The sequence below is a fragment of the Lithobates pipiens genome, unplaced genomic scaffold (genome assembly GCF_037356315.1).
Source record: "Lithobates pipiens isolate NorthernLeopardFrog02 unplaced genomic scaffold, aLitPip1_a1.2 Scaffold_19, whole genome shotgun sequence".
NCBI lineage: Eukaryota > Metazoa > Chordata > Amphibia > Anura > Ranidae > Lithobates > Lithobates pipiens.
The window spans coordinates 251,499,640-251,527,528 of NW_027507764.1; the positions used below are offsets into that span (position 1 = coordinate 251,499,640).

Consider the following 27,889-nt stretch of genomic DNA (forward strand, 5'->3'; position numbering starts at 1 on the left):
TCCTCCTCCTCCTCCTCCTCCTCCTCCAGTCTCATCTCCTCCTCCAGTCTCATCTCCTCCTCCTCCTCCTCCTCCTGTCCCATCTCCTTCTCCTCCTCCTCCTGTCCCATCTCCTTCTCCTCCTCCTCCTCCTGTCCCATCTCCTTCTCCTCCTCCTCCTGTCCCATCTCCTTCTCCTCCAGTCCCATCTCCTCCTTCTCCTCCTCCTCCAGTCCCATCTCCTCCTTCTCCTCCTCCTCCAGTCCCATCTCCTCCTTCTCCTCCTCCTCCAGTCCCATCTCCTCCTTCTCCTCCTCCTCCAGTCCCAGCTCCTCCTCCTCTTCCTCCTCCAGTCCCAGCTCCTCCTCCTCTTCCTCCTCCAGTCCCAGCTCCTCCTCCTCTTCCTCCTCCAGTCCCAGCTCCTCCTCCTCTTCCTCCTCCAGTCCCAGCTCCTCCATCACACATCCTCCAGTCCCATGTCCTTATCCTCCTCCAGACACATCTCCTCCAGTCCCATGTCCTCCATCCTGGGACTCCACTTCTGGTGGCAACTCCAAGGGCATTTCTCTCTCACTACCTGTTGTCTATGGGACCTCCCCATTGGGACACAGATGGTAAAAATAAAGAATGTGGTTTTAACTCTTCTATAATTTAGCCAAAATGTAAAAAAAAAAGTGCCTGCTTTATATATACTTTTTATAAATAACTAGAACATCTATAAGTGCATGAGATTTCCCCTCACTTCTTGTCTTAGTGTGACCAGAACAGGAGGTGGGAGATCTCACTGTGGGGAAATAGCTTGCAATTGTTGCCTTATAATATCCAAATTGTTTAATATTAATATATATATATAATAATCAATTGCTGGCTATAGCCCCACAGGGAGATTCCCTCACTTCCTGTTCTGGTGACATTAAGACAGAAGGTGAGGGGAAATCTCATGCAATGACATAACCCTGTTAGATATTCTAGTTATGTATCATACTACATTATATATAAAGCAAGCACTTTTTTCCCCATTTTGGCCAAATTATGAAAGCGTTAAAATCCCATTTGTTTTTTTTTTCCCATGTGTGTCCCACAGGTTGCAGGAAAACAATTGCTAGAGTCTCCCATCAATACAGTGTTGATGGGGGAATCCCTCCTGTGGAGCCATTGTATTCTCCCGGTGGGGGGGGGGGGGGGGGAGAGCCCACCCCTTCCTGGAGAACACAGTAATTATTGCTAGTGGCTACAAGAGTTGCTAGCAATAATTGTATGTAAAATCTGACAGGCTGGTTTTAATCAAGTTTAAGATTAACTTGGGTACATTCAACCTGCCCATACATAGTTTGAATCTCAGCCAAACAGACCGAGATTCAAACAGTCTATGGCTGGCTTTATCTGCATTCTAGCTGCAATTTTCACACGGGCCGATCCAATATTTTTCAGCAGGGGATCTGTCTGGGACCCCTTGCAAAGCTGGGTGGGCAACTGACAGGTCTGTGTACACACATGCTGTCTGTTTACACCCTACTGTCCTCTGATCTGGTCAGGGGGAGGGGAATGGAGGTCTTTCATGTTTTCTTTTTGCTAAATCAGATCAGATTTGGAGGTAGGCAAGTGTAAACTGGCAAGTTTCCATTTTAAATTTGTCGATCCATAGAGAACAATGGGTGGTCCAATCAGGTCCCTCAAACGGACAGGAGGACCCAATCGGACCACTAATGTGAAAGGGGCCTGAAAAGCAATCTGCATGGATTGCTTTTCAGAGCATTGGCTAATTTAGTGAACCTGGACTAATAACAATCACTGTAATGCTACCCTATATTGCTGTCCTTTTAACATGGTGACATAAGCTGACACCTATGCTGCACATGTGTGAAGTTACTTTCACTCTGCTAAAAGGACAGCAATAGGGCTGGTAATACAGTGATTGATATTAACAGGGGCGCACAGGCTGTGCATTTAGGATGTCTTTTAGCAGCTTCAGGGAAACACTTATTTTTTTTGTTACTTACCTCAATCTCTGGAACAGGAGCTTTTCAGAGAAATTCTGTCCCTTCTACCAACACAGAAAGCACGGGCCTCTGCAGTGATGGACAGTGCACCCTGTGTACTTATTGGCTAAGAAGGCTGCAGGAGGCGGAGCAACCCGCCTCCTCAGCCAATGAGCAACTGAAAGGCTGTTAAGTCCCTCCCTCATAACATCTCCTGAGTCCCAGCCCTGCCAGCTTACTGTGCTTAGCCTAAGACGCCTCTCCTGCCCCATTTCTGGCTCCTCTCTCCTGCCCACTTCCTGGTTGTCACCGGGCCCCTCCAGATGCTCGGGCTGTTTATCGGCTGTACCCCCCCCCCCACCCCCTCCACTGATGGCGGCCCTGATCCTGTCATTAAAAGTGTAATCAATGCAGTGTGACATCAGCCGACAGTGAATTCTAGCCCGCTTTTGGCTGAAAATGGGTCACAGGAGTGCACCCAGTTCTGCACTCCTGTGACCTATTTTCAGCTGAAAGCGGGCCACAGGAGAAGTAGAACCAAAAGAGCAATGACCCTAAAACAACCCTCACAATGCTATCACGTGTAGTATATGTGACTTACAGCAAGAGAGTTAAAATAAGAGCTATGTTTTCAGCACCGTGGGGACAGGACTTTCAAATACAGTATAGCATATGCCTATGTAAGTACTTTAATTTGAGGTACTTATCTTAGTATGGGATGGTGAGATGGTCTAAGGGCCCCTTTCACACGAGACAAATCCGTGATGATCTGCCCCGTGAACATCCGCTTGCTCAGCAGGGATTGCTCCGTTGATCCCCGCTAAGCCGGCAGATGACAGGGTGGTCACTGCATACTGTGATCTCTCCTCTATGGGGGATCAGATGAACACAGACTGACTGTCTGCCTGTTTGTTCATCCGATCCGCTCTGTAGATGGATAGAAAAATAGTATTTTCCTCCGTCTGCAGAATCGGACCATAGCGGGGACGTATGATATCGGGTGTCAGCAGATATTCATCCGCTGAGACCCGCTATCTCATAGGGATGCATGTATGTTTGTATTTCATCCGAAAATGGATGGATGAAATATGGGCATACTGTCCGCATGTGTGCAAGGGGCCTTAAATCTACTCATAGTTTAGCTGTCAAAATTTTTTTATCAGTTGCTGTGTGCAACACTGCTGAAGATGTAAGCTATCAATGCCTGTGGAGTAAGCTGATAATTCCCCATAGACAACACAGTATGTAACTATTTTTTATACAGGTATATGATATAAGTTTAGGATTATAGCAACCTTTGTTTTTTTTTTCCTGAAGCTCATTTATGTTGCATGCTTCTTTTGTGTGTGGTCAGACTGTCATATTCTGAGAGTATGCAAATTTTTACTTGTTTGACCACACTGCAGTCTTGTAATGTTTTTCCCTAGGTGAACAGAACTTGAATTTTTTTTTTTTATAGTTTGTATTTGTAGGTTCTTTTCACAATGTACACGAATCGTGTTGCAGTTAAATAGTTGTGAGGCAAGAACATGATTTGCAAATCATTAAAAGACTGCCTGCTAGCAAAAACTTTTTTGCCCCTTGGCAATATTCTGTAATTGTTTTAACAGATGTAGGGACTCACTGTGTTTGCTTTACACATTTACATGTCATTAAATGTGGCAAAGTAAGCATTTACGCATATATTTTGTGTCTGCAAAGCTGCACTAATGCTTTACTTTTTTCCATGAGAGCTGCTCAATGTCAATGGCTATTTTATCACCATTTACCTTGCGGATAAGCATAAAATTAGTTGACTGTCATATTCATGCTTCTGCATACCTTATGTTCTTCGTTTTATTTTATTTTTTTCCGTTTTTTTTTTTCCTTCGCAGCTATAGCCAATATTCATGACTATTTATGGCAGAGTAGAAGGAAATTGCAGAAACGTGTTACACCTGTTTTTTGTTTGATTTCAAGTTGCTTGTAAAGGCGTTGCTGATTAGTCATTCAAATTTTATGTTTTTATTGTAAATAATTCATTTGTCACTAACGAATCACTGTGCAAATGGCACAGGCCATCTTCTCATGACGACAGGGTTTTATGGAAAGCCGGCTCTGGAGATGGTAGAAACACAAGGTACATTCAGGATCAAAACCAGAAGAATTTGGGAGGCATGCAAAGTATTCTGTATCAAGACAAACTCATGACAACACTTTGACATCCATTTTTGACAACAACTCATAGACCACCATCTCAGATATCCATTGCATTCATGAACTCACCCGTCTCACCTGTTAATCATCTGAATTCACATGTCGTTAAAACCACAAGTGCCTGGCATTTAACGTATCAAGACTGATTTCCTGGATACCAAAATATCTCATATAGTTTGTTGACTGCCTGCACCATTGTGTAGTGATCGAAGCTACACAAAAAAAAGTAAGCATTGTTATCAAGAAAAATGGATGGATGTATGAACAATGGTGCATTTTTTCCAACTCAAAACAAAGTGGGCATCCATTGACATTTTTAAGGCAATATGTGTAATTGCAGGACTAAAAGAGCTGTAAAAGGCTTACTGCTTCTTAGACCTGTGATATAGTAATTGCCCAATTGTGATCTTTATCTGTTGTTCCAAATGTTATTACTTAATCTGCGTTTTTGATGGTTATTCATTGCTGCAAATCTAGCTTTAATTTAAAGTACTCTTTCCCAGTGTCTGTTTTATGTATCAAGAAAGGTGATATGGCATATTGAATATGGGCAATACAAGGTGGAGTTACCAAGAACAACTTATCAAGGTGCACTGTACTGGCAAATAATTTAAACAATGATTTTCTATTTCTTGCTGTGTTATTGCATTTGCTTCACATTGATTCTGCTTTTGCTATATTTTTTACATTAAGTTAAAATGTCTGATAAAGGCAGGGAGCTTTTTAAAAAGGTTGCTAAATATGGACTCCCACGTTAATGGGTTTTTTAAAACCAATAAGACTGTATGTAAAAGACTATCATCCCATGTTTTAATTTGGAGGAAAGCTCCAATTCGACTTCAACAATTCACTGACAGAAAACAGGAACCGGCATTTTCAGGAATCGGCAATGGTGGCCTACATATTTCCTCTCTAGTGTTTTGTGTTAAAAAGCAATTATTGGAGCTTTCTACGGTACTTGTTTGGGTCTTAAATTTTAAGGTTAAGAATCTATTGAGAACCAATAAAGTGGTTCTGGAGCAGACAATGCCACCCCCCCCCCCTCCCCCAAGATAAACTTAATATCCATTATTAAGTAAAGTTTTTTTTGTTTTTTTTGTAAGTGGAAATTTCTTTCTGAGCTCATTTAAAATAAATGATTTAACGCCGGTGCAAGCAAGCTCGGGCTTGACAAGAGCATTGTAAAAATAGCCACAATAATACCTTTTCATTTTTTTTCTTCACCTTTTAAATTAATTACATATCTTCTAATGGATTTACATAGGGTCAGTTGGATTTCCATGCATCCATTTTTATTACTTTTGTTTTTCATTGCTTTTTTCACATTTAATCGCCTACTGTCAAATATGAAAACATTTAGTATATATAAAAAAAAAAAGGATTAAATAGATTAGATTTAATTGTCAGTAACTGGGATCTATTATTGAATGATCATGTTAAGGTAGATTCAGTACAAAAATCAAGTGTGCTAAAGGGATGTCCTTTGTTTTATGTGTCACAAGGATTATGGACTGGCCTATATTCATGTGGCATGAACATATATTTCAGACAGATATCCAATGAGGAATTTAAAGCACTTGGATTTTTTTTTTTTTTTTTTTTTATAATTCCGCACATAAGCTTTATGAAAGTGATCTAAATAACACATGCTGCTGGAACAACCAGAATTTTTCATAGGGTGCCTTTTTAAGTGTAATTTTTCTATCCTTTCCTGCAGAATCCTATTGAGGTTTTTTACACTTTCAATACCTGATAACATATTGTAAATGTATGTGAGTTAGGATGTACCAAAAACTCAGTAACTGGACAATGTTTGTATATATTGGTTAATTTCTCTTCTGCCTGTACAATAAGCCCGCCACTCTACTCTTTAGGAGGAAGAGAATTAGGAACGTACATTACTGTTGTAACTACTGAATATTTACATGGAGTTTGCACCTTATTGCACTGGTCTGCTTTTATTACTTTATTCTAAATATATACATTTTGTTAACATCCTGTGTTTTTTAACATGAGCTTTATATCATCAACCATTCTTTATTGTTCAGACCTACAGTGTTGTCAATCTGAGATTAAAAGTTAATATGTTAATTAGATATGAATAGACTGCTAATATGCATTGGTCAAACCCAAGACAGAACATGAAAGTGTTGCAGGAGGAAGCATGTTAACTAATGCTGGCTGTACGCTTTTTAATTCTCATGTGCCCCCTAACCAGTCTTTTGCAGTTTAGGATCTAGAAAACAACTGCTAACTTGTATTTGTAAATGAGAACGTCTGTAGCAATGAAGTGAATGCTTTTCTTTGAAAAATAAGGAATGACTCATCAGAGGGAAAACTGTCCAGTGCCCTTCTTGATATGGTCATTTAAGTATTTACATTTTTACAAGCAATAAAAAAAAAAAAACTTTTTAAAACCAGCTATTACTGACCTCTTTAGCTGCTTGTGCTGTGAAATAATTCTCAAATATTCCCAAAAAGCACTACAAAGACTCTAAAGTCAGGTTTGTGTTGGCTTCCAACAGCTTAGAAACACCAGCTGTATACTTACATCAGATGTCTAAGGGGTTGTCAAAACTCTGTTGCAGTGGAAAGTAATAGGAAAATATGTGAGACCAGTGTTTCTCTTGTGAACTTCAAGGGAGAAGTGGGGCCAAAGCTCTTTTGGCTCTACTTCTCCTATGTATCACAGGAGTGCAGTTCGTTCTGCCGACAGCAGGCTAAAGCCCACTGTCGACTGACATCGTTCAGCCGGTCCAGACTCTGGATCAATTCCCACTTAATAGTCGAGATCCACCTAGATGCCTGGGCCAACAGCTGGCTCAGCCACTTTGTGTTCCAGATCACGGGTGGAATCACCAAGATTCTGCAAGCGATTTTAAATAGTGGCAAATCGCAGGATGTCCATGTGATCCCCGTCACTTCAAATGGCACCCCAATTGCAGCATGATTTTGCTGTGATTCATCAGGGTTCAAACGCAGTAAAATCACGCACACAGAATCGCGGGATGCCTGTCGGTCAAAAGTTCTTGTGCGTCTTTCGGGCAACTGGTGTTCCATAATTCTGTTTACGTGATTTTGCTGCAATTGGGTGGCCATTGGAAGTGACGGGGATTTCAAATCGTGGGCAGAATTGCGGCGATTCCACCCGCGATTTGGAACGGCAAGATTTGAACGGAACCTTAAGACCACTTCTTCGCAATATATATATTTGAATACGTAACTAACGTAACCTCTGGGCGCAGGTCCACTTTAAAAATCTTTACTTTAGGTGAATGAACAGATGTGCTAGGAAAATATAAGCTGCTGTTGCAAACCTCCTCCTGAAAATACTAGATGCCTCTGCATCAGTACTTTGCATCGGTAAGCATGCAGGTCAGTTGTTTGACTTCAGTTGTTGCATCCTTGTTCTGGATTTGTGACTAAATGTTGAGCCAGGCAGCTAGTATTTTTAGAATGAGGTCTGCTAGGACAGCCTACATATTTGTCTCTGTATATATTCACGCTGGAACTGTCTGCGAATCACACAGGAGCGCTATGCGTCCCTGTTCCCCGTTTCAGGGACGAATTGGGGCCAGATTTATGCCTGAATTTGGCCCTGAAACTGAGCCAAAGATGCAGAGCATTTCTGTGCAGTGTGCTCCGCAGCCGCAACGGAGATATGTGAACTGGCTCCATAGGGAGCCAGTCACATTTTCCTGCTATGCGAATTGGATACGGAGAAACCCGGCCTTAAAATGTACTGCAGGAACTAAGGGAGATGCTATAGCTTGTCTCCTTAAAAAACAAAAAAACAAAACAAAACAGAATTGACCAGTTTTTTGACTTCGGTACTTTTAAGTCACTCACCTGTAACAAGCATGCAATTTGTAAAGTCATGATGTAAATCAGAACTCTTTATCTAAATGCATGTTCCTGATCAGTCGTTGAAAGTAAGCCATTGGATCAGCATTGCAAGGAGATAACTAGCATTTTTAGGAGAGGCCTGTAATGAAAGCCTACACAGTTTTATTAGTGTGCTTCTTTAACCCCTTTGTGCCAAAGGCTAAGGCAGCTGTTAATGACTAAGCCTAGTTTTGCAACTTTGATGTGTGTTAGTAAAACCGTACATATCATCACAGCTACTTTGTGCATCCAGGTGGATTATACCTTCTTTTTTTCCAAACAAATTGGGCTTTCATTTGATGGTAAATGGTACCAAATGTGTATGTAGCGAAAGGGAAGCCCTGGGAATTTTGTGATTGATTTAATTATCTGCTGCACTTGAAATTCCTTGAACACTAGGAATAAGACCCCTTTCACACTGGCGCTTTAGCACTAGAAATAGCCTCTGCAAGGTGCCTGAGAATTGCCTCCCATTCAATCTAGTGTGCCTTTTCACACTGGGGTGGTGTGCTTACGGGAAAGGAAAAAAAGTCCTGCAAGCAGCATCTTTGAGGCTCTTTGGGAGCAGTGTATACATGCTTCTCAAAACTAGCCTGCCCTTTGGAATGAATGGGCAGCACTTTTAAAGTGCCTTAAGTGCTTTGAAAACACTGCAAAACCCCCTTTTTTGGGGTTAAAAGCGCCCCACTATCGACCAAAAAGTGCAGATTAAACAGCGGTAAAGCACTGCTAAAACGAGCTGTTCTTTAGCACTAATGCAGCCACGGCCCCAGTGTGAAAGGGGTCTAAGGCCTGATTCACTCCTATGCATTTTTTGTGCATTTTGCAGATTTGCACTACATCCATTTAACATGGTTTCCTATGGAACACATTCTGTAGAGCAAATCTGCAAAATGCAAAAAGCTCTAAAAAAATGCATAGGTATGAATCCAGCCTTAGGGTAATTGTGTGAAGATGCGCTGACTCTATGTGAAAACGAGAAAAAACGAATTCCACAATAAAGCATTAAACCTGTGCAAATGTGCACTTAAAATTTACTAAAAATGCTCAATGAATATTGATATCTAATGTGAACACAATAGAAAGTGAAAACAACCGCAATTTAAAAAAAAGTGTGTGATCTTGATTAAATAACAAAATAGAGGTATACGCACTCTCTAGTGCCTGTAACAAACAGTGAAAACTGTTACAGCATGTGTGTGGTCTTAAATTAAAAATGGTGACAAATGAAAGTTTACACAGTCTCTCTCAGATTCTAGAAAGTCGATGGAGACCAGATCTAATTCAACAGGGGTAAATTGGCTAAATTGTAAACAAGTTGTAAACATTAGGCAGACAGAGGAACGCATTCCCAAGCTTTGGATCAGCATACATGCTCTGTAACCTTTTTGGGTCTGGTAAGCAGCCAATTTTTATTACTTTCGAGCAGGGTGGTGTATTCATATCTTTTGGGATCCGCATCTGTTTGATTTGGGACTTCAGAGACTACTTTTTATTTACAATTCAGCCAATTTACACTGTTGAAATCGATCTGATCTCTATCGACTTTCTACAACCTGAGAGAGACTGTGTAAACTTTGCATTTGTCACCGGTCATTTTAAATTTAAGACCACACATGCTGTTACAAACAGTATCGTTTTTCACTTATTTATTGTGTTTCTTACAGGCGCTAGAGACTGTATATCAGTGGAGGTGCATCCATAAGTGTGCACAGGCGCCACCCCCTCTATCAACAATATATAGATTCATGCATTGCATGAATCTATCTATGGTTGCCCCAGGCACCCAGCCCCTTTTCAGGTGCAGGGTGCCTGAATTACAGTGGCGGGGGGTGATTTTGAAGCACCTGATTGGAGCTATAGGCTCTAATAGTCATCAAAAAAAGGTGAACTGCGAGTGCCCTCAGCTGTGTTAGGACAGTGAATATTCATTAGCTTTTCTAACACTAAACTGCCTCCCCGCCAATCATGTGCTGGGATATGTTACCCATCACCTGATTGGCTGAAACGACAGGTGCTGTGGTTGGATGCCAGGCGAACAATCATAGCAGAGGATGGGAAGAGAGGACAGGGGAAGGCATCGAGGAGCTGTCCCACGTAGACAGGTAAGTGCAGAAGGTGGGCTGCCGGGGGGGGGGGGTGGCACAATGGCAGCATTTGATACAGCACAGTGGCTGCATTTGGGGCACAGTGGAAGCAATTGATGGGCAAAAGTGTCTGCATATGATGGGCACAATGGTTGCATATGATGGCACAGTGAGGCTGCAATTGATGGGGTCGGGGTGGGGGGGTCAGTATTTTTCAGTTTGCCAAAAATGTTGCGCACCAGCTGCCACTGCTGTATATACCTCCTATTTTTTTTTATTTATCAAGATCACACACTTGTGTTTTAATTGCCGTGGTTTTCACTTTCTATTGTGTTCACATTAGACATCAATACTCCTTGAGTATTTTTTGTACATTTTATATACATATATATTTACACAGGTTTAATGTTTTATTGTATTATTTTTTTTCTCATTTTCACAAATTTAAATGGTACCAGGTGAAAGGAAAACTGTCCTAAAATAGTAAAAAATATATAATTTTTTTTTTTTTTTTTTTAACTGTGTAGTTCTTGTTATTACCATAATCTAGCACCAAACAACAACTGAAAATACATTCCACTGCTCCTGAAGATCGCATTGATTCCACATATGTGTATGTGATTTGTATTTTGTACTCGTAGTAAGGCCCAGAAACCATGCATTTTGCTTTTATTTATACTACCTAAAACACCGACCATGACCTTGGACCCTTGAGCCAAACACTAACCTGGTACTGACCTAGATCAAACCTTGATCTAGGTGATTTTGTTTATTATTTTTTTTTGTTTGTTTTTGCACACTGTTGTTCATCTCTCTCTGCAAGAAGAGAGAGGTGCAGTACAATGTATCTGTCCACCCCATTCACAGAGAGAGAAATGGGGGCAGGTGTCACACTGACTGATCACTGTGATCGGGTAACCTGGAACCAGGAGTTCTAGGTCCCAATTAGAGGTCGACCGATATATCGGCTGATATTTGCCGTTTATTAATTAATCGGCATCGGCATCGGCCGATTGTGCTGATAAAAAGGCCGATTTAGAACTAAAGCGGGACTTGCAAATGACTTCTGTAATAAGTCAATGCAAGTTGCCTGAGTCTTCATAGAAGCGACTTTCCTCCTCTCTGGGCAGTCTGCCAAGAAAAGAGCAAAGAGATACAATGTTTACACTTGAATGAATGAACTCAACTCAGTGTGTAGAGTTCTCAGTTTAACTATTTAAAGACTAAATCTTTTCTGACACTTGTTGCTTACAAGTAAAAATCCTGTATTTTCTGCCAGAAAATCACTTAAAAAGGCCGATTTAGAACTAAAGCGGGACTTGCAAATGACTTCTGTAATAAGTCAATGCAAGTTGCCTGAGTCTTCATAGAAGCGACTTTCCTCCTCTCTGGGCAGTCTGCCAAGAAAAGAGCAAAGAGATACAATGTTTACACTTGAATGAATGAACTCAACTCAGTGTGTAGAGTTCTCAGTTTAACCATTTAAAGACTAAATCTTTTCTGACACTTGTTGCTTACAAGTAAAAATCCTGTATTTTCTGCCAGAAAATCATTTAGACCCCCCAAAAATTATATATATATTTTTTAGCAGAGATCCTAGGGAATAAAATAGCGGTTGTTGCAATATTTTATGTCACATGGCATTTGCGCAGAGGTCTTTCAAATGCAATTTTTTGGGGAAAAAAAATACACTAACAATTTAAAAAACAAAAAAAAAAAAAAACAGTAAAGTTAGCCCACTTTTTTTTTTTTTCTTCCAAAAGTTTTGACTACCTGTTTTTATTTAATATATCGTTTTTTTTTTTTTTTTTTATCTAAATCATACATACAATTAAACTGGAGATTTGTTTTGTTTAATAAATGTAAGAAATTTTCTGTATCACTTATGAAGGCAGCTTTAACACTGGAATGGGCAGGCGTTGATGGTAAAACGCTGCTAGTTTTAGCGGCGCTTTACCATAATTTTAGCGGTGCTATTCGGCTGCTAGTGGGACACACAACTCAGCTAGTGGCCAAGGAAGAGGTGAAATGCGCCCATGAAGCACCGCTGCCAAATCGCATTGCATGCGCTTCAGCAGTGGTGCCCATTAATATCAATGGGCAGGAGTGGTGGAGCAGCAGCATACACCACTCCAAACGTGCTGCTTGCAAGACTTTTTTTTTTTTTTTTTAACATCCTGCCAGCGCATCGCCTCAGTGTGAAAGCACTCTGTCTTTCACACAGACTGCAGGGGAACCGTTTTGCAGACACTTTACAGGCGCTATTTTTAGCCCAAAAGCGCCTGAAAATGCCCCAGTGGGAAAGGTGTCTGTTAGATTTTATCAGATGAAAGGGGATAAAAAAATAAAACAAAATAAAAAAAATCGGCCTAACATATCGGCCCAAAAAAACCTGCATCATATATCGGCCATCGGCCGCCATGATTTCTAAATATCGGCATCGGCCAGAGAAAAACCCATATCGGTCGGCCTCTAGTCCTGATTGTTGATACAGGATCCGGGGGTTCCTGGTGAGACTCGGTCTCTGTGCTGGGAGTGAGCTGAGTGGAATGCTCCCCAGCATAAAGACAGATACGCATATATGCAGCCCCATGGATAAAAAGCCCAGTCCAGTGGGGCTGCATATATGCGTACTGTCAGCATGAAGGGGTTAAGCTAGACAAGTGTGTGTGTGTGTGTACACAGAATTTTAACAAACTGTTAACTGTTAACTGTTGCAGATGTCTACATGTTTGTGCTCTGAACAAAAGCAATTGGCTCCACTATTTGCTTTGGATCCTGATTCAGAATAGTAACAACTAATTCATTTTAATCAGCGGGTACACTTTCTATGTTCTGAAGAGAAAAGGTTGCAGTGTCTACATCCTTTTTAGAAGTGAATAACCCTTAGGAAGTATCCCACCAAAAAATACATTTGCAGATTTGGTCTACAACCTGCCTTCTATCTTGGTGCAGTGTCTTTCCCCCAGCAGGAAATGGCATTTCTGGGGGCATTCTGTATTCCCAGTTGTGTGCAGAACGCCTCCAGGTCGCCATACTGAATTGAATGTTTGCAAAAATTGTTTACTCTGCAGCATGAAAAGCAAAGGTTATTTGTAAATAACCATACATTATAATACAGTACCTGTACATGGTATATTAATTTTTATTTTCTATATTTTTAAAGTTCTGTTCATGCTGCGATAAATGCTAATACTTTTATTTATCACTGCAGCAGATTTTAAAATAGTCTTTTGAGCAACATACAGTAATACACATTATTGGGCAGGTAAAAGTACAAATATACACCATGTTAATGAAGAAATACAGTAACTCTTGTACAGAAATTCTTGCAGTATTTTACCACCTGTATTTCTGTAAATATGTTCTCGCTGGGCTTTGATGAATCTGTACAGTAGTGATTTAACCTTGTCTTCAATACTGACATTGGATAAAAAGCAAAAGCTTTCTGCCAACAGAGCTGCCACTGTCCCTTCACTTTAAAAATGGATTAGTAGTCTGTGTATATATGGATATATCGTGTACACACATCATAAACATGTGAATCTTCATTGTATGTGCTAGGTACAAATAAAATGAAGCTTTTTAAAACCAGATAGTATTTTTTTCATTGTATGTTTGTGAGTTTAGCCATCATATTTATCTTTTTCCTGTATGCTCAATCGTAAATGTACAAGTGTGCTGTATTAGATGCTGCTATATCAGTCATAGATCCATAAGTGTGCCTTTTTTTTACAAATACATAACTTAGCTAATTTATACCACCTTCGCTCAGCAATTTACTGATGTTTATGGCAGTTCATTACAGTGCCTTGCAAAAGCATTCACCCCCCTTGGCATTTTTCTTGTTTTGTTGCCTCACAACCTGGAATTAACATGGATTGCTTGAGGATTTGCATCATTTAATTTACAGAATATGCCCATAACTTTGAAGATGTTTTTATTTTTATTTTTTTATTGGGAAACAAATAGGACAAAATAACAGAAAAACATAGCTCCTCTGCGCCCCCCCCCCCCCTCTTTACCCCACTATGCCCAATAGACTAAGAATTCACTGCCTCCAACACCGGGGGGCATAGGATCACCAGATGTACTGTTCAACAGAAGTGTGAACTTTTTTCTTGTTTATGTGCACATGTATAGGTCCCCTGGAATTAGCCTGCTTGGTCTGTTTAGTTCTCATGTACGGCTTATGCTAAAGAATGTAATGTTTGATGCTATTCCTGATGAATGATTAATGTGGGCTACTGGCGCTACCAGGAAGGAGGTGGAGATAAATCGTGCCCCCCACCCTGGCTGTGGATTGGTTGATGCCCGGGAGTGGGAGGTATGGCCGCCTTCAAAGACGCTAGTGTGTGTGTGCGTAATATCGCTGCTGAAGACGTCTCTGACGAAACGCGTACAGCGTCATTACGCACACTACGTCACTTACGGCTCGTCTGACCCATTGGAGCGCAGCTGGAACGCACGCCGCTCGCTCGAGGGGGTCTGTTTTGTTCTGGCAAGCCGGTGACTTTTTCCCTTTTTTTCCTTTAGTGCTAAGGCGCCAAGGATTTATAAAATACAATCAATTTATATTTTTTAAACTTATCATTTTAAACTCAGTCTATAATAGCCTAAATATCCTGGTAAGCGGCTCCCTTGGGGATGGAACACCTATAGAGAGTGGCATTCTGGAGGATATGCTAGTCCAGCTCCCCATTTTATAAGGAGGGAAACGGCTTTGCAAATAGGCTTTATATGATGGACTTATAATTTGTACTTTGCATTGTTGTTTTTTCATATTTGTTTTTTATATTTTTTATATTTTTTGTGGAAAAAAATCTTTCTCTGTTTAAAAGATTTTTTTATTTGTGCAATAAAACATATTTTTAAATAGTGGCTATAGGTCTCCCACTATTTTCAATATAGCTCTGAAAAGAGTTTAATATAAGTGTGGCACTAGCCTGCTCCCCTTCCCCCAACAAAAAAAGTTTTTTCTGGATATACTACACCATGAGTGGGTTTTTTTCCCTTTGAGGAACTACCACCGGATACAAGAGTGATTTCTTCCCTTATAACGAACAAAACCCTGTGGAGGATTTTGGAAGATAAAGCCGAGCGGTGGAATCCTCAACAATAAAGTGGAATACAGCCTACATGCCCATAACCCCTTAGGGGGTGCGTGGATTTGGTGAGTGGGGACCCATGAGGGGGAATGAGCACGGAAGTCACCAATAAGCATTCATAATCACGAAAGTCACCTTCTTGTCTCCTGAAGCAGAAAATTTGCATATTTGTGGATATCTGATAGAAGAATTATTGTGGACTATTTCTGCTATTTACATTTTTATTTTTATATTTTTTCATTTTTACTTTTATATTTTTTCATTGTTATTTTTGTTTAAAACTGGTCTAGGGTTTTCACAGGATTGGTTTTTGGATGTTTTGTATTTAGTTTATGGTACTTTTTATTTAGTTGTTTTGGTCTAATTTTAATTAATTGGGTCTTTTAAGATGTTACACCCCCATGTATGGGGATTTCTTTCTAGAATATCACAAAGCTTGGGATTTATTCTACACTAATTTGTATGTTTTTCACATTTAATTGGTAAACCTAGATAATTGGTACACATAAATTATTTTATGTTGTTACATTAGGGAAAATTAGGTTTTCCTCCCTGATACATAACCCTTTTATTGGGGTTTAGATATCACTCATTTCCTTTGGTTAAAATATTGAGGAACTATTTTAGTTCACTCACACTAGTTGGTATAAGGTGTATTAAATATAATCTGGATATATTTTAGGTAGGAGGGCCAGTAATGGTGATTTTAATAATTCTAATATTTTGAATATATGTATATTTGAGGTAGCGCCAGTAGCCCACATTAATCATTCATCCTATAACACGAGCTGTTGAATATAGCTCGTGTATTTTAGGAAGGCAGCAACCTCTTGATAAAGACAAAAATAAAAATTAATAAATAAACAAAAAAATTTTTGGTAGTGCGGTAGCACGTATTTATCTTCCTATCTATTGTGTTCCATTCCATAAGCGCAGCTCCTTTCTGTATAATTGCCTTTGATGCTATTCCTGTACTTTGTAAAACTCAAATAAAAACCTTTTGACATAAAAAAAAAAACAGAAAAAGTCAATGTGCACAACTATTCACCCTCTAAGGTCAATACTTTGTAGAGCCGCCTTTTGCGACTATCACAGCTCCAAGTCACTTTGGACGAGTCTATATGAGCTTGCCACATCTTACCATTCAGATTTTTGCCCATTCCTCCTTGCAAAACTGCTCCAGCTCCTTCAAGTTGGATCGTTTGCACTTGTGAACAGCAGTCTTTAAGTCTGACCACAGATTTTCTATTGGATTGACACATTTACATGTTTCCCCTTAAACCACTCAAGTGTTGCTTTAGCAGTATGTTTGGGGTCATTGTCCTGCTGGAAGGTGAACCTCTGTCCTAGCCTCAAATCACACACACAGTGGTACAGGTTTTGTTCAAGAATACTGTTGTATTTAGCACCATCCATCTTTCACTCAACTCTGACCAGTCCCGACTACTGAATAACATCCCCACAGCATGACGCTGCCAACACCATGTTTCACTGTGGGGATGGTGTTTGGGTGATGTGTTACGTTTGCGCCAGACATAACGTTTTCTTTGGCCAAAAAGTTTAATTTTAGTCTCGTCAGACAAAAGCACATTCCTTCATACATTTTGGGAGTCTTTCACTTTTTGCAAAATCAAAACGTGCCATTTTGTTTTTTGATAAAAGTAAAGGCTTTCTTCTGGCGATTCTGCCATAAAGCCCAACTCTATGGAGCATATAGCTTATTGCCGTCCTGTGTACAGATACTCCAGTCTCTGCTGTAAAACTCTGCAGCTCCTCTAGGATTACCTCCGTCTCTGTGCTACCTCTCTGATGCCCTCCTTGCCCAGTCTGAGTTTTGGTGTACGGCCATCTTCTTTCCATTTGGTTATGATAGATTTGATGGTGCTCCTAGGGATCATCAAAGATTTGGATATTTCTTTATAACCTAACCCTGACTTGTACTTCTCAACAACATTGTCCCTTACTTTTTGGGAGAGTTCCTTGGTCTTCATGGCAGTGTTTGATTAGCGATGCCTCTTGCTTAGGTGTTGCAGCCTCTGGGGCCTTTAAAAAAGGTGTGTATATGTAATGACGGATCATGTGACACTTTGATTGCACATAGGTGGACATCATTTTACTAAATATGTGACTTCTGAAGGTAATTTATTGCACCAGAGCTTTTTATGGGCTTCATAACAAAAGGGGTGAATACATACGCACATGCCAATTATTTTTTTTTATTTCTGAAAAATAGTTTTATGTATATATTTTTCTAATTTTACTTCACCAATTTGGAATATTGTGTTTTGATCCATCACATATAATTTAGATTAAAAAAAAAAACACATTGAACTAAAGGTTGCAATGTAGCAAAATTGGTAAAAAGACAAGGGGTGAATACTTTGGCAAGGCACTGTACTTTATGTTGTGGCAATAAAATGATTGTACTTTCCGTTCTCATTTTCATGAAATAGTAATTACTGATGTCATTACATTCTCTTCCTGGTCTACTACAACAACACAATACTTTTTCAGTTAAATTTTTACTTTCACGCACTTAACACACTAAAATACACCCTCCCCCCAAAACCATATGTTTTCTGAAAGCATAGAGCCTATAGAAATAAAAAATGGTTTTACTAATTTATTTATTTTTTTTGTCCCATGCAAGAGCGTATCATGAAATCAGTGGGCCCATGTGCAAGGTTAAATTGGGCCCTTGGCATCGATTAAAAAAATGTTAAATGCTTAAAGGGTTTTAGATCTCTTATTAGAGGTATTTTTGCTTGAGTTATTGGTGGAATGACACATTATGTTATGTATATTGTTGCACTTTTAGGATACTGGATATAGTATCATTAAAGCAGGAGTCCGCCGGGAGTGCGCATTTTATTTTTTTTAAAAGCCAGCAGCTACAAATACTGCAGCTGCTGACTTTTAAAATAGTGACACCTGTCCAGCGCGCCCGCGATGTCGGCACCCGAAGCCGATCTCTCGATCGTCTCTCGGGTGCTGCCGCCACCATCTTGGGTATGGGAATCAGGAAGTGGAGCCTTTCGGCTTCATTTCCCGGTTCCCTACTGCGCATGCGCGAGTCGCGCTACGCAATGAGGATGGACCTGCTGCCTCTGGGATCCGTGTGTTTCCCAGCAGGCAGCGGGGGGACTTTCGGAAAGGGGCGTAATCTACGCCCCTTTCTGCAGGGAGCTATCCAGGAAGTGGGTGCAGATACCTGTACTGTACAGGTACCTGCACCCCCCTCCCCCCTGAAAGGTGCCAATTGTGGCGCCGGAGGGGGGGGGGGATTCCAATGAGCGGAAGGTCCACTTTAGGGTGGACCTCCGCTTTAAGTTCATACACATCTAGCATATATCAATTCAGTTAACTTTAATTAGTAAGAGGAGTATGGTATTGGGAGTTGGGTGGGACCTATATATATATATATATATATATATATATATATATATATATATATATATATATATATATATATATATATATATATATATATATAATTATAATTTGTTTGGTACCCCTATTTTAACTATATGTAGTTGTCTCTTGCATGTAAAAAAAGATCCCAGTATGACTGGAGAAAATTAACCCACGTTTTACATAGTTACATAGTCAGGTTGAAAAAAGACACAAGTCCATCCAGTTCAACCTTAAAAACAAATAAATAAAAGAAAAAATAATCGTACAATCCAAATACCCAATTTTATGCTCACAATTGATCCAGAGGAAGGCGAAAAAAAACTCCAGCAGAGCATGCTCCAATTTGCTACAGCAGGGGAAAAAAAATCCTTCCTGATCCCCCAAGAGGCAATCGGATTTTCCCTGGATCAACTTTACCTAGGTTAGTAGCCAGTTATATTATGTACATTCAGCTGGCCAGAACCACCTCTGGCGGGAGTCTATTCCACATTTTCACAGCTCTAACTGTGAAGAAACCTTTCCATAGTTGAAGATGAAATCTCTTTTCCTCTAGACGTAAAGAGTGCCCCCGTATCCTCTGGGTTGACTGTACAGAGAATAACTCAACACCAAGTTCACTATATGGACCCCTAATATATTTGAACATGTTGATCATATCCCCCCTTATTCTCCTCTTCTCAAGAGTGAATACATTTAGTTCCTCTAATCTCTCCTCATAGCTGAGCTCCTCCATGCCTCTTATCAGTTTGGTTGCCCTTCTCTGCACTTTCTCCAGTTCCCCGATATCCTTTTTGAGAACTGGTGCCCAAAACTGAACTGCATATTCCAGGTGAGGTCTTACTAATGATTTGAACAGGGGCAAAATTATATCTCTCTCTCTGGAGGTCATACCTCTCTTAATACAAGAAAGGGCTTGGCATTGCATGTTGTTATTGAGCTTATGATCTACCAAAACCCCAAGATCCTTCTCCACTATGGATTTCCCCAGTTGTACTCCCCCCTAGCATGTATGATGCATGCATAGTCTTGGCCCCCAAGTGCATAACTTTACATTTATCAACATTAAACCTCATCTGCCACATAGTCGCCCAATTAGACAGTGTATTGAGGTTGGCTTGTAAATTGGAGACATCCTGTAAGGACGTTATTCCACTGCATATCTTGGTGTCATCTGCGAAGACAGAAATGTTACTTTTGATCCCAGACCCAATATCATTTATAAAGATGTTAAAAAGTAAGGGTCCCAGCACTGAACCTTGGGGTACACCACTGATAACCTTAGACCATTCAAAGTAAGAATCATTAACCACTACTCTCTGAATTCTGTCTTTTAGCCAATTTTCTATCCATTTACAAACTGATATTTACAAACCTGTAGACTGTACCTTACACATGAGCCGTGTGTGGGGAACTGTATCGAACGCTTTTGCAAAATCCAAGTATACCACGTCCACCTTCACCACGTCCAAGTATACCACATCCACGTTTACTGATAGCGCCACTAACCCCATCTTGTACATTTCTCGATTAAAAAAATGTGGCGCACAAATTATAGGCGTGGTTTAAATTGCATTAAATATTGAGCATTGCTTAAAGGGGGTGTGGTTAGTCTGAGGTGACTTACATAGTGCAGAATGTGGTAATGTTAAATAGGGAGTGTACAGTGAAGTACAGTATGGCGTGTATGGCGATGGGTAGTATGTGCAAGGAGAGTAGTGTGGAGTGTATGGCAGTGGGTGGTATGTGCAGGAGAAGAGTGCAGAGTGGATAGTATGTGCAGGAAGATGAGTGCGGTGTGTATAGTAGTGGGTATTATGTGCAAGAGAGGAGTGTGGAGTGTATGGCGTTTGGTTGAAACTTCAGGAGAGTAGTGCGGAGTGTATGACAGTGGGTAACGTGCAGATGAGGAGTGCGGAGTGCATGGCAGTGACTAGTATGTGCAGGATGGTGTCAGTAGTTCTTACTATTTTTTTTTATTATTATTATTTATTTTTTTACAATTTTTCTTATTTTTTTTTTAGTTACATTTTTTTATATTTTTTCAACTTTTTTTTGGGGCGGGGGGGCACCAGTGGATGGTGTAAGTAGAGCAATACAGTGTCAGAATTTTTTTTTTTTTAATAGTGATTTGGGGGAAGGGGGGTCAGTGGGTAGCATCAGTAAAGCAGTGGGTGGTGTCAGATTTTTTTTTTTATTATTACTTTTTACAATTTTATTTGTTTTATAATTTCTTACTCAGTAATTTTTTTTTCATAATGCATTTTTTTGGGATGGTGTCAGCAGTTTTTTGTTTGTTTTGTTTTTAATATCCCTCACCTATCCCCTTTGAGCAGAGAAACTGACAGAAGATAGATATTCCCCAGTCTTTTTCTGCAGCCTCAGCTTCACTGAAGATGAATAGGAGACAGAGGCTCCTGTTCATAAACCGAAGCAGATTAAACAGTTTACGAAGCTTCCGTTATGAATGACTGACTGCTCATTCAGAACGGGAAGGGGACAGTAAATTACTCTCCTTCCTGACAGAGGGACGAGGAGGGTCTGAGGAGCACATGGGACAGTCAGGGGTGATCAGTACAGCAGCTATCAGCACTTATCTCCCTGTACGGCTTTCAATGAAGCAGCTGAAAGCCACGGGAGAGAGAGAGGAGGAGAAGTTGCTTCATTGAAAGCCGTACAGGGAGATCGGTTCTTGGAACTGCCCCCACCACCGCACCAATCACCTTTGACTGTCAACTAGGGATAGATCATCCAAGGGTGCAGTGTGGATCAGAGCACAGTGGGCCCCCCCACCCTTCGTAGCCTGTGTGCAGTGAACACCCTGCACCTGTGGATGCCACCGGTCCCAAGATGAGCAAAAGCACTGTCGGCTTCCTTAGCCAGAGACTCATTCTGTCAGCAGGCATTCAATCAAAAAGATGTCAAACATTTTTTTTAAAAAGGTGTGCAGTGTCATCCCCCAATACATACCATGCCCTTGGGGTCTGGTATGGTTTTTTGGGGGGGAGGGACGTCACCCCAAAATTAAAATGGCATGAGATCCATCCCTGAAAATCCATACCAGACCCTTATCTGGTTATACAGCCCAGCAGGCCAGTGAAGAGGAGGGGCAAGAGTGCCCTCCTCCCACCTAAACTATACCAGGTCACATGCTCCAATCATATTGGGGGAGGGTATCACCCTTGCTAAAGCAATATGTCCTCATATTGATGCAGACAAGGGCCTCTCCCCTGGAACCCCCAAGATCCAGCCCCCCATGTGTCATCAGATGGCCCTGTCCCCTTTGGTTACTTAAAGTAATTTTGAAAGGTTCAGCTTAAAAAAAAAAGTGCTTGCTCCTGAGCCCCGCTCCATGCGTCCATAAGGCACGCAGAGCTGCAGTTTAGGCCCACCCCCCCCCCCTCCCTGCTATCTCATGTGATGGCTCCTGCTGCTGCCTCAGCCAATGAGTGGAGGGAGTCCCGGGAAAGCCATGGCTCTAGTGCACATCACTGGATTGAGATTGGGCGTAGGTGAGTATCAAGGGGGGACTGTGGGGGGAGCAGCACACAGGAGGTTTTTTTACGTTTATGCATAGAATGCATGAAGATAAAACAAAAACTTCAACCTTTTCAACTAATTTAACCTCTTCTCAACCACCCGCCGTCGTTATACGGAGACAGTATGGCACTCCCACACAAATCGCCGTAGCTCTACGGCAGCTTGCGCAGGAGCGTGCCCGTGGGTCGGACGGACTCCATCTCTGCCAGCGATCTGCTATTGCCTTGTACGCTGCCAGAACGGGGAATTGCCTATGTAAACAAAGCATTTCCCTGTTCTGCCTAGTGACATGTCAAAGATCTATTGTTCACAGTGATCGGAACAGTGATCTGTCATGTCACTGGTAGCCCACCCCCCCTACAGTTAGAACACACCCAGGGAACACACTTAAACCCTTGATTGCCCCCTAGTGTTAAACCGTTCCCTGCCAGTGTCATTTTTACATAGATCAGTGCATTTTTTTTTTAGCACTGATCTATGTAATAATGTCACTGGTCCTCAAAAACTTTCATTTGGGGTCAGATTTGTCTGCCACAATGTCGCGGTCCCGCTAAAAATCACAGATCGCTGCCATTAGTAGTAGGTTTGTTTTTGTTAAAAAAAAAAAAAAAAATATGTAGAAGGATATATATCGGCCTAAACTGATGACAACATTTTGTTTTATATATATATATATATATATATATTTTTTTTTTTTATTTGGGATATGCATTATAGCAGAAACTTTTTTTTATTTTTTTTCAAAATTGGCACTTTGTTTATACCGCAAATAAATAAAAACGGCATAGGTGATCAAATACACCAAATGGCACTTCCTGCACCCCCATAACCACAGCAAACTTCTGTTAATTCCATGGCACTTTGTCAGACCATGGCTGTCGCCCTTGACCTTGCTTTCATTTTAACAGATAATACCACCTAGAAGTTTTACCTGTGGTTTTACACAGCTTAGTGGATATGCTTTGTGAACTCTTCAGGATGAGAATCCTTTTTGTTAACATGCAGAGATTCCTATGGTTAAGCTTGTCAGCAGAAAATCTACATACGTTCCTTGAGAAAGAGTGGCCTTTGAAGGGGTATCCCTAGAAAGGAGAATAGAGCCAGTAGCTTGTCTGGAGAGCATAGGTTGAATATTCAAATCAATCTAAAATGATATAGGCGCCACTGCGGGACCAGCTGCCTACTCTCTATCCACCAGGTGTCTGTGAAAATAGTGCCAGAGTTTGGGTTCCTGTTGTTCCCAAGTGGTGCATTAAGCTCTCCACTCCTTGGGTATAAGGGTTGCTGGCAGTCCTGACGACTGTAGCTACTCAGTGGCCCGCTGCACACAGAGATCATGGAGTGAGTATGTCTACTTCACCATTACGTAGCCACGTCCTGCTGTTTTTTATTTAAAAAAGTGCACAAAACTACGAAATATAAAAACTATAGAATGCTATGAAATAGTATAAATAATATTGACATACATACAGTATGTGCAAAAACAACAATGCATCAAAAGTAAATCCAAAAATGTATGTTCAATATAAAATTGTGATAATCGTAAAAGTCCACCCCCAAAATAGATGTTCAGGGCTCCCTCTAGGGGCCAATGTGAAATCTTGATTAAGTCAAGTGCCACATTTCCACGTGATATAGTCTCAGACCACCTTGGACTGAAGTGTGCAAGATTCTTTAATGGATAAATGTGATCTACAAATTATACCGCTTAAGATACCCATCCAGGAAATGCAATTCTCTGCAATAAAGTTCAGGAAAGAATACAAAGGACCATTGTGTAATATTACTAAAAACATTCATTTGTTTATAGCATATATACTCGCAAGCATTTTAGGATTAAAACAGTTCAAACACTTTGTTGAGGTGTACCGGGGTTATGATGATGTCATAGGCCCACCCTACGCATTTCATCTCTGCAAGGGATGTCTTCAAGAGAAAAGGGTCACTGATGTCTTGCAGAATTTATATACCTTTGTGGTTATGTAAAACCAGCTGAGAATCACCTGAGACCAGAAAAGGGCAGCACCGTTAGTGACGCGATGGCCATCTTGGTACGTTGACTTCCAGTCGAAAATGATGCAACCAGATGTGGCAATATATTGTCTTTAGCACAAATGAAGAACTTATATTGGCAGCCATTTTAAACAAGTCCGCCAGATAGACAAATCTATGATTATTATTTTATTGCTATACAGGATTTATGTAGCACTGACAGTTTATGCAGCACTTTACAACATTGGGGCAGACATTACAATTACAATACAATTCAATACGGGGGGGGGGGGTCAGAGAGCCCTGCTCATTAGAGCTTACAATCTAGGAGGGAGGGTCAAGTTATATAAGGGTAATAGCTGTGGGGGATGAGCTGATGGAGAAAATAGTGGAGTTTTTAGATGGAGTCAGGATAGGCTTCTCTGAAAAGGAAAGTTTTCAGGGATCGCCTAAAAATTGATACATTTGGAGACAGTCTGACAGATTGGGGTAAAGTCTGCAGGACATCAAGTTCTCAAAAGGCATCTCCTCCCAGGCTCTGGGGATCATTATTCCAGAGACCTGTTCTGCCATCATTCAGGTCCAGCAGAAGGACTATGTTGGGGTAAGTTTCATCCTTTAACATCACATTATATGTATTTAAATAAAAATGTATTTTTAAAATTTGTGTTTTAAACTGAAAAATATTTCCTTTGATATACTACTTGTGTTTCTTTTAGCTGTCTCCTAGGTTCTCCAATGTGTTTTGGCCATTTTCTTCAATAGTTCCAACGTAATTTCTTTGATTCATGAGATGACAATCTCTTCTTCAGCTAACTATTATGTTATGCGTCTGCTACACACACACACCTTCTTTTTGTTGAACAGAGTGTGGGACTGGGGAAGAGGGATTATTGCGGTGCCTGAAATTGATAAATAGAGGAAATACCAAAAAATACAAACAAATGGATACAATAGATACTTTAAAAGGAATGAACATTGATTATTTATTTAGTGGGATAATCATAAAAATATGTATCATCAGAAATAAATCGCAACAATACAAAATACATTAGATAAAATCGTCGTCTGCTCAGTGTGATAAAGTCAAATTTTTAATCGTTGGTCAAAAGAGTCCCAACATGTTTCGCCATTACAATGGCTTCTTCAGGGGAACCATTTTTTTGAACCAAAGGAATACAAACAAAACTATAAATGATAACAAAAGAACATTAATTAATACAGAGTATAATTGAGTGAATGTCGCCTGGTTCTTAATCAGGGTGGATTGAATAAGAAATATTATAATAATTTAAATACATACCCCCGGCTCACCTCCAAGCTTGCAACTGGTGAAAAAATTTCAAGGGGGGGAAGATGTCCAGCCCTAGTGTATCACCTATGGTGACTGCAGGGGGTAGAGGAGAGACCAAATTAGCATAATTTGTTTTTTTGAAGAAAAAATTGGGTTAAATATACACATAATGGTATATACTGGGAAATTAGTACCTCGTGCACCCCAGATAAAGGGTTAGTGTAGTAATACTACAAAAAGCAAGGGACACCAAAAATATTGGAAGAGCTTGAGATGGAATAAACGCAATGTCAGCCAACCTGAATGCACACAGAAATACAAAAGGGCATAACCTAATTAGATAGGGGGCATTGGGTCAATAGCGAAGCAAAAGTATTAAATTCAGCTGTAGAAAAAAAAAAAAAAAATATATATATATATATATATATATATATATATTTATAGATAAGCTCACCTGAACCTACAAAAGAGAGGTTCTATGGTTATCCAGTACCCATGAACAATAATCGATAATGATCAAAAAGGCTGAACCTGAGCAGAACCTATGCAATGAGCATAGTGCTCGGAAAAAAGCCCCTATTGATGCAAGAAAAGAGAGAGAAAATATATAAAATAAGATGGAATAAACCGGGGTGTAAACACCAGATAGGGGGATGAGAGCATTGGCACGGGGCGGGCATCACAATACACAGTACATGTTTTAGCGGGTGCTGTTTCCACGGGTCAGCACCCAGAGTGTCCATACAGTCACCAAATGGTGAAAAAACGGCCGGTCCACCCCAAGGGAGCTCTATCAGTCAGTAACCAGGGCATAGGAGGGAATGAAAAGGGGAGATCGGGGGCCGCACAAAAAATATTGTGACAAAATAATCAAATGAAAAAATAAAAATGAAAAAAAGAGTACAGAAAAATTATTGCCAGCTAATTGAGCCAACAAATTGCTCAAATCCATGTAAAATGAAGATACTAAGAATCCTGATACAGGGCCAGGCGATATTCATGAAGATATAAATGCTATGACTAAATAATAATGAAGATGAGATGCTAAAAAATATATAAATTGGTATGGGATAGAAAAAGTGTCAAAGGCATGAACAAATGATCCAAAAATTATGAAATACAGTAAAGAAAATTAATTTTAAACATATTAATTACCAGACAATACATTAAATGATAAAATATCCAAATAATAAGCTGTCATGGACATTAATGGAAAACAAAACAATATATATAAAGGAAATTAAATATATATGGGAAGGGGAAGAGAAAAAATAAATGAAATAAAATAATGAAATAAATGGAAAGAAAAAAAAAAAAAAAAACAAACACACAGCATCCATACTTGCGGTCAACATGGCGGGTTATCAAGCAGGGTTGGGCTTGAATGGGTCAAAGGCAAAATTATAGAAAATGTTTAAAGGTAATATATTCGTTTAAGCCAGGGTATTGAGTGGCATCTAAGTTATATATCCATTTTGTTTCAAGTTGTAGTAGGATAGAGTCTATTTCACCGCCCCGGGCATGTATCGGTACGTGCTCAAGGGCGGAGAACTGTACTACTCTGGAATCAAAATTATGATGGTGACCAATATGTCTGTTAAGTGCAGTGGTGCATTGACGTTTCAAAAATAGAGATCGCAAGCTGCCCCTTTTGAAACGTCAATGCACCACTGCACTTAACAGACATATTGGTCACCATCATAATTTTGATTCCAGAGTAGTACAGTTCTCTGCCCTTGAGCACGTACCGATACATGCCCGGGGCGGTGAAATAGACTCTATCCTACTAAAACTTGAAACAAAATGGATATATAACTTAGATGCCACTCAATAGCCTGGCTTAAACGAATATATTACCTTTAAATATTTTCGATAATTTTGCCTTTGACCCATTCAAGCCCAACCCTGCTTGATAACCCGCCATGTTGACCACAAGTCTGTGAGTATGGATGCTGTGTGTGGGGTTTTATTTTATTTTTTTCCTTTCCATTTATTTCATTATTTTATTTCATTTATTTTTTCTCTTCCCCTTCCCATATATATTTGATTTCCTTTATATATATTGTTTTTTTTCCATTAATGTCCATGACACCTTTATTATTTGGATATTTTATCATTTAATGTATTGTCTGGTAATTAATATGTTTAAAATTAATTTTCTTTACTGTATTTCATCATTTTTGGATCATTTGTAATGCGGTTCATGCCTTTGACACTTTTTCTATCCCATACCAATTTATATCTTTTTTAGCATCTCATCTTCATTATTATTTAGTCAAAGCATTTATATCTTCATGAATATCGCCTGGCCCTGTATCTGGTTTCTTAGTATCTTCATTTTACATGGATTTGAGTAATTTGTTGGCTCAATTAGCTGGCAATAATTTTTCTGTACTCTTTTTTTTATTTATTTTTTAT

General features: G+C 39.9%; 1 protein-coding gene across 3 annotated transcripts in view; it reads left to right on the top strand.

The window, feature by feature from the left end:
• EPB41L4B (erythrocyte membrane protein band 4.1 like 4B) overlaps positions 1 to 27,889 on the top strand; it is a 770,758-nt gene that overhangs the window by 329,626 nt on the left and 413,243 nt on the right. Inside the window, exon 16 of one of the 3 annotated variants that reach the window (XM_077491917.1) lies at positions 4,015 to 6,250. The exons of 1 other annotated variant lie outside the window; for it this stretch is intronic. In XM_077491917.1, coding sequence (XP_077348043.1) covers positions 4,015 to 4,159 — 145 coding nt within the window. In that variant the 3' untranslated portion in view covers positions 4,160 to 6,250. Of the gene's footprint in view, positions 1 to 4,014; positions 6,251 to 27,889 lie in introns of those variants that run through there. One more of the 3 variants, XM_077491918.1, reaches the window with a different exon arrangement.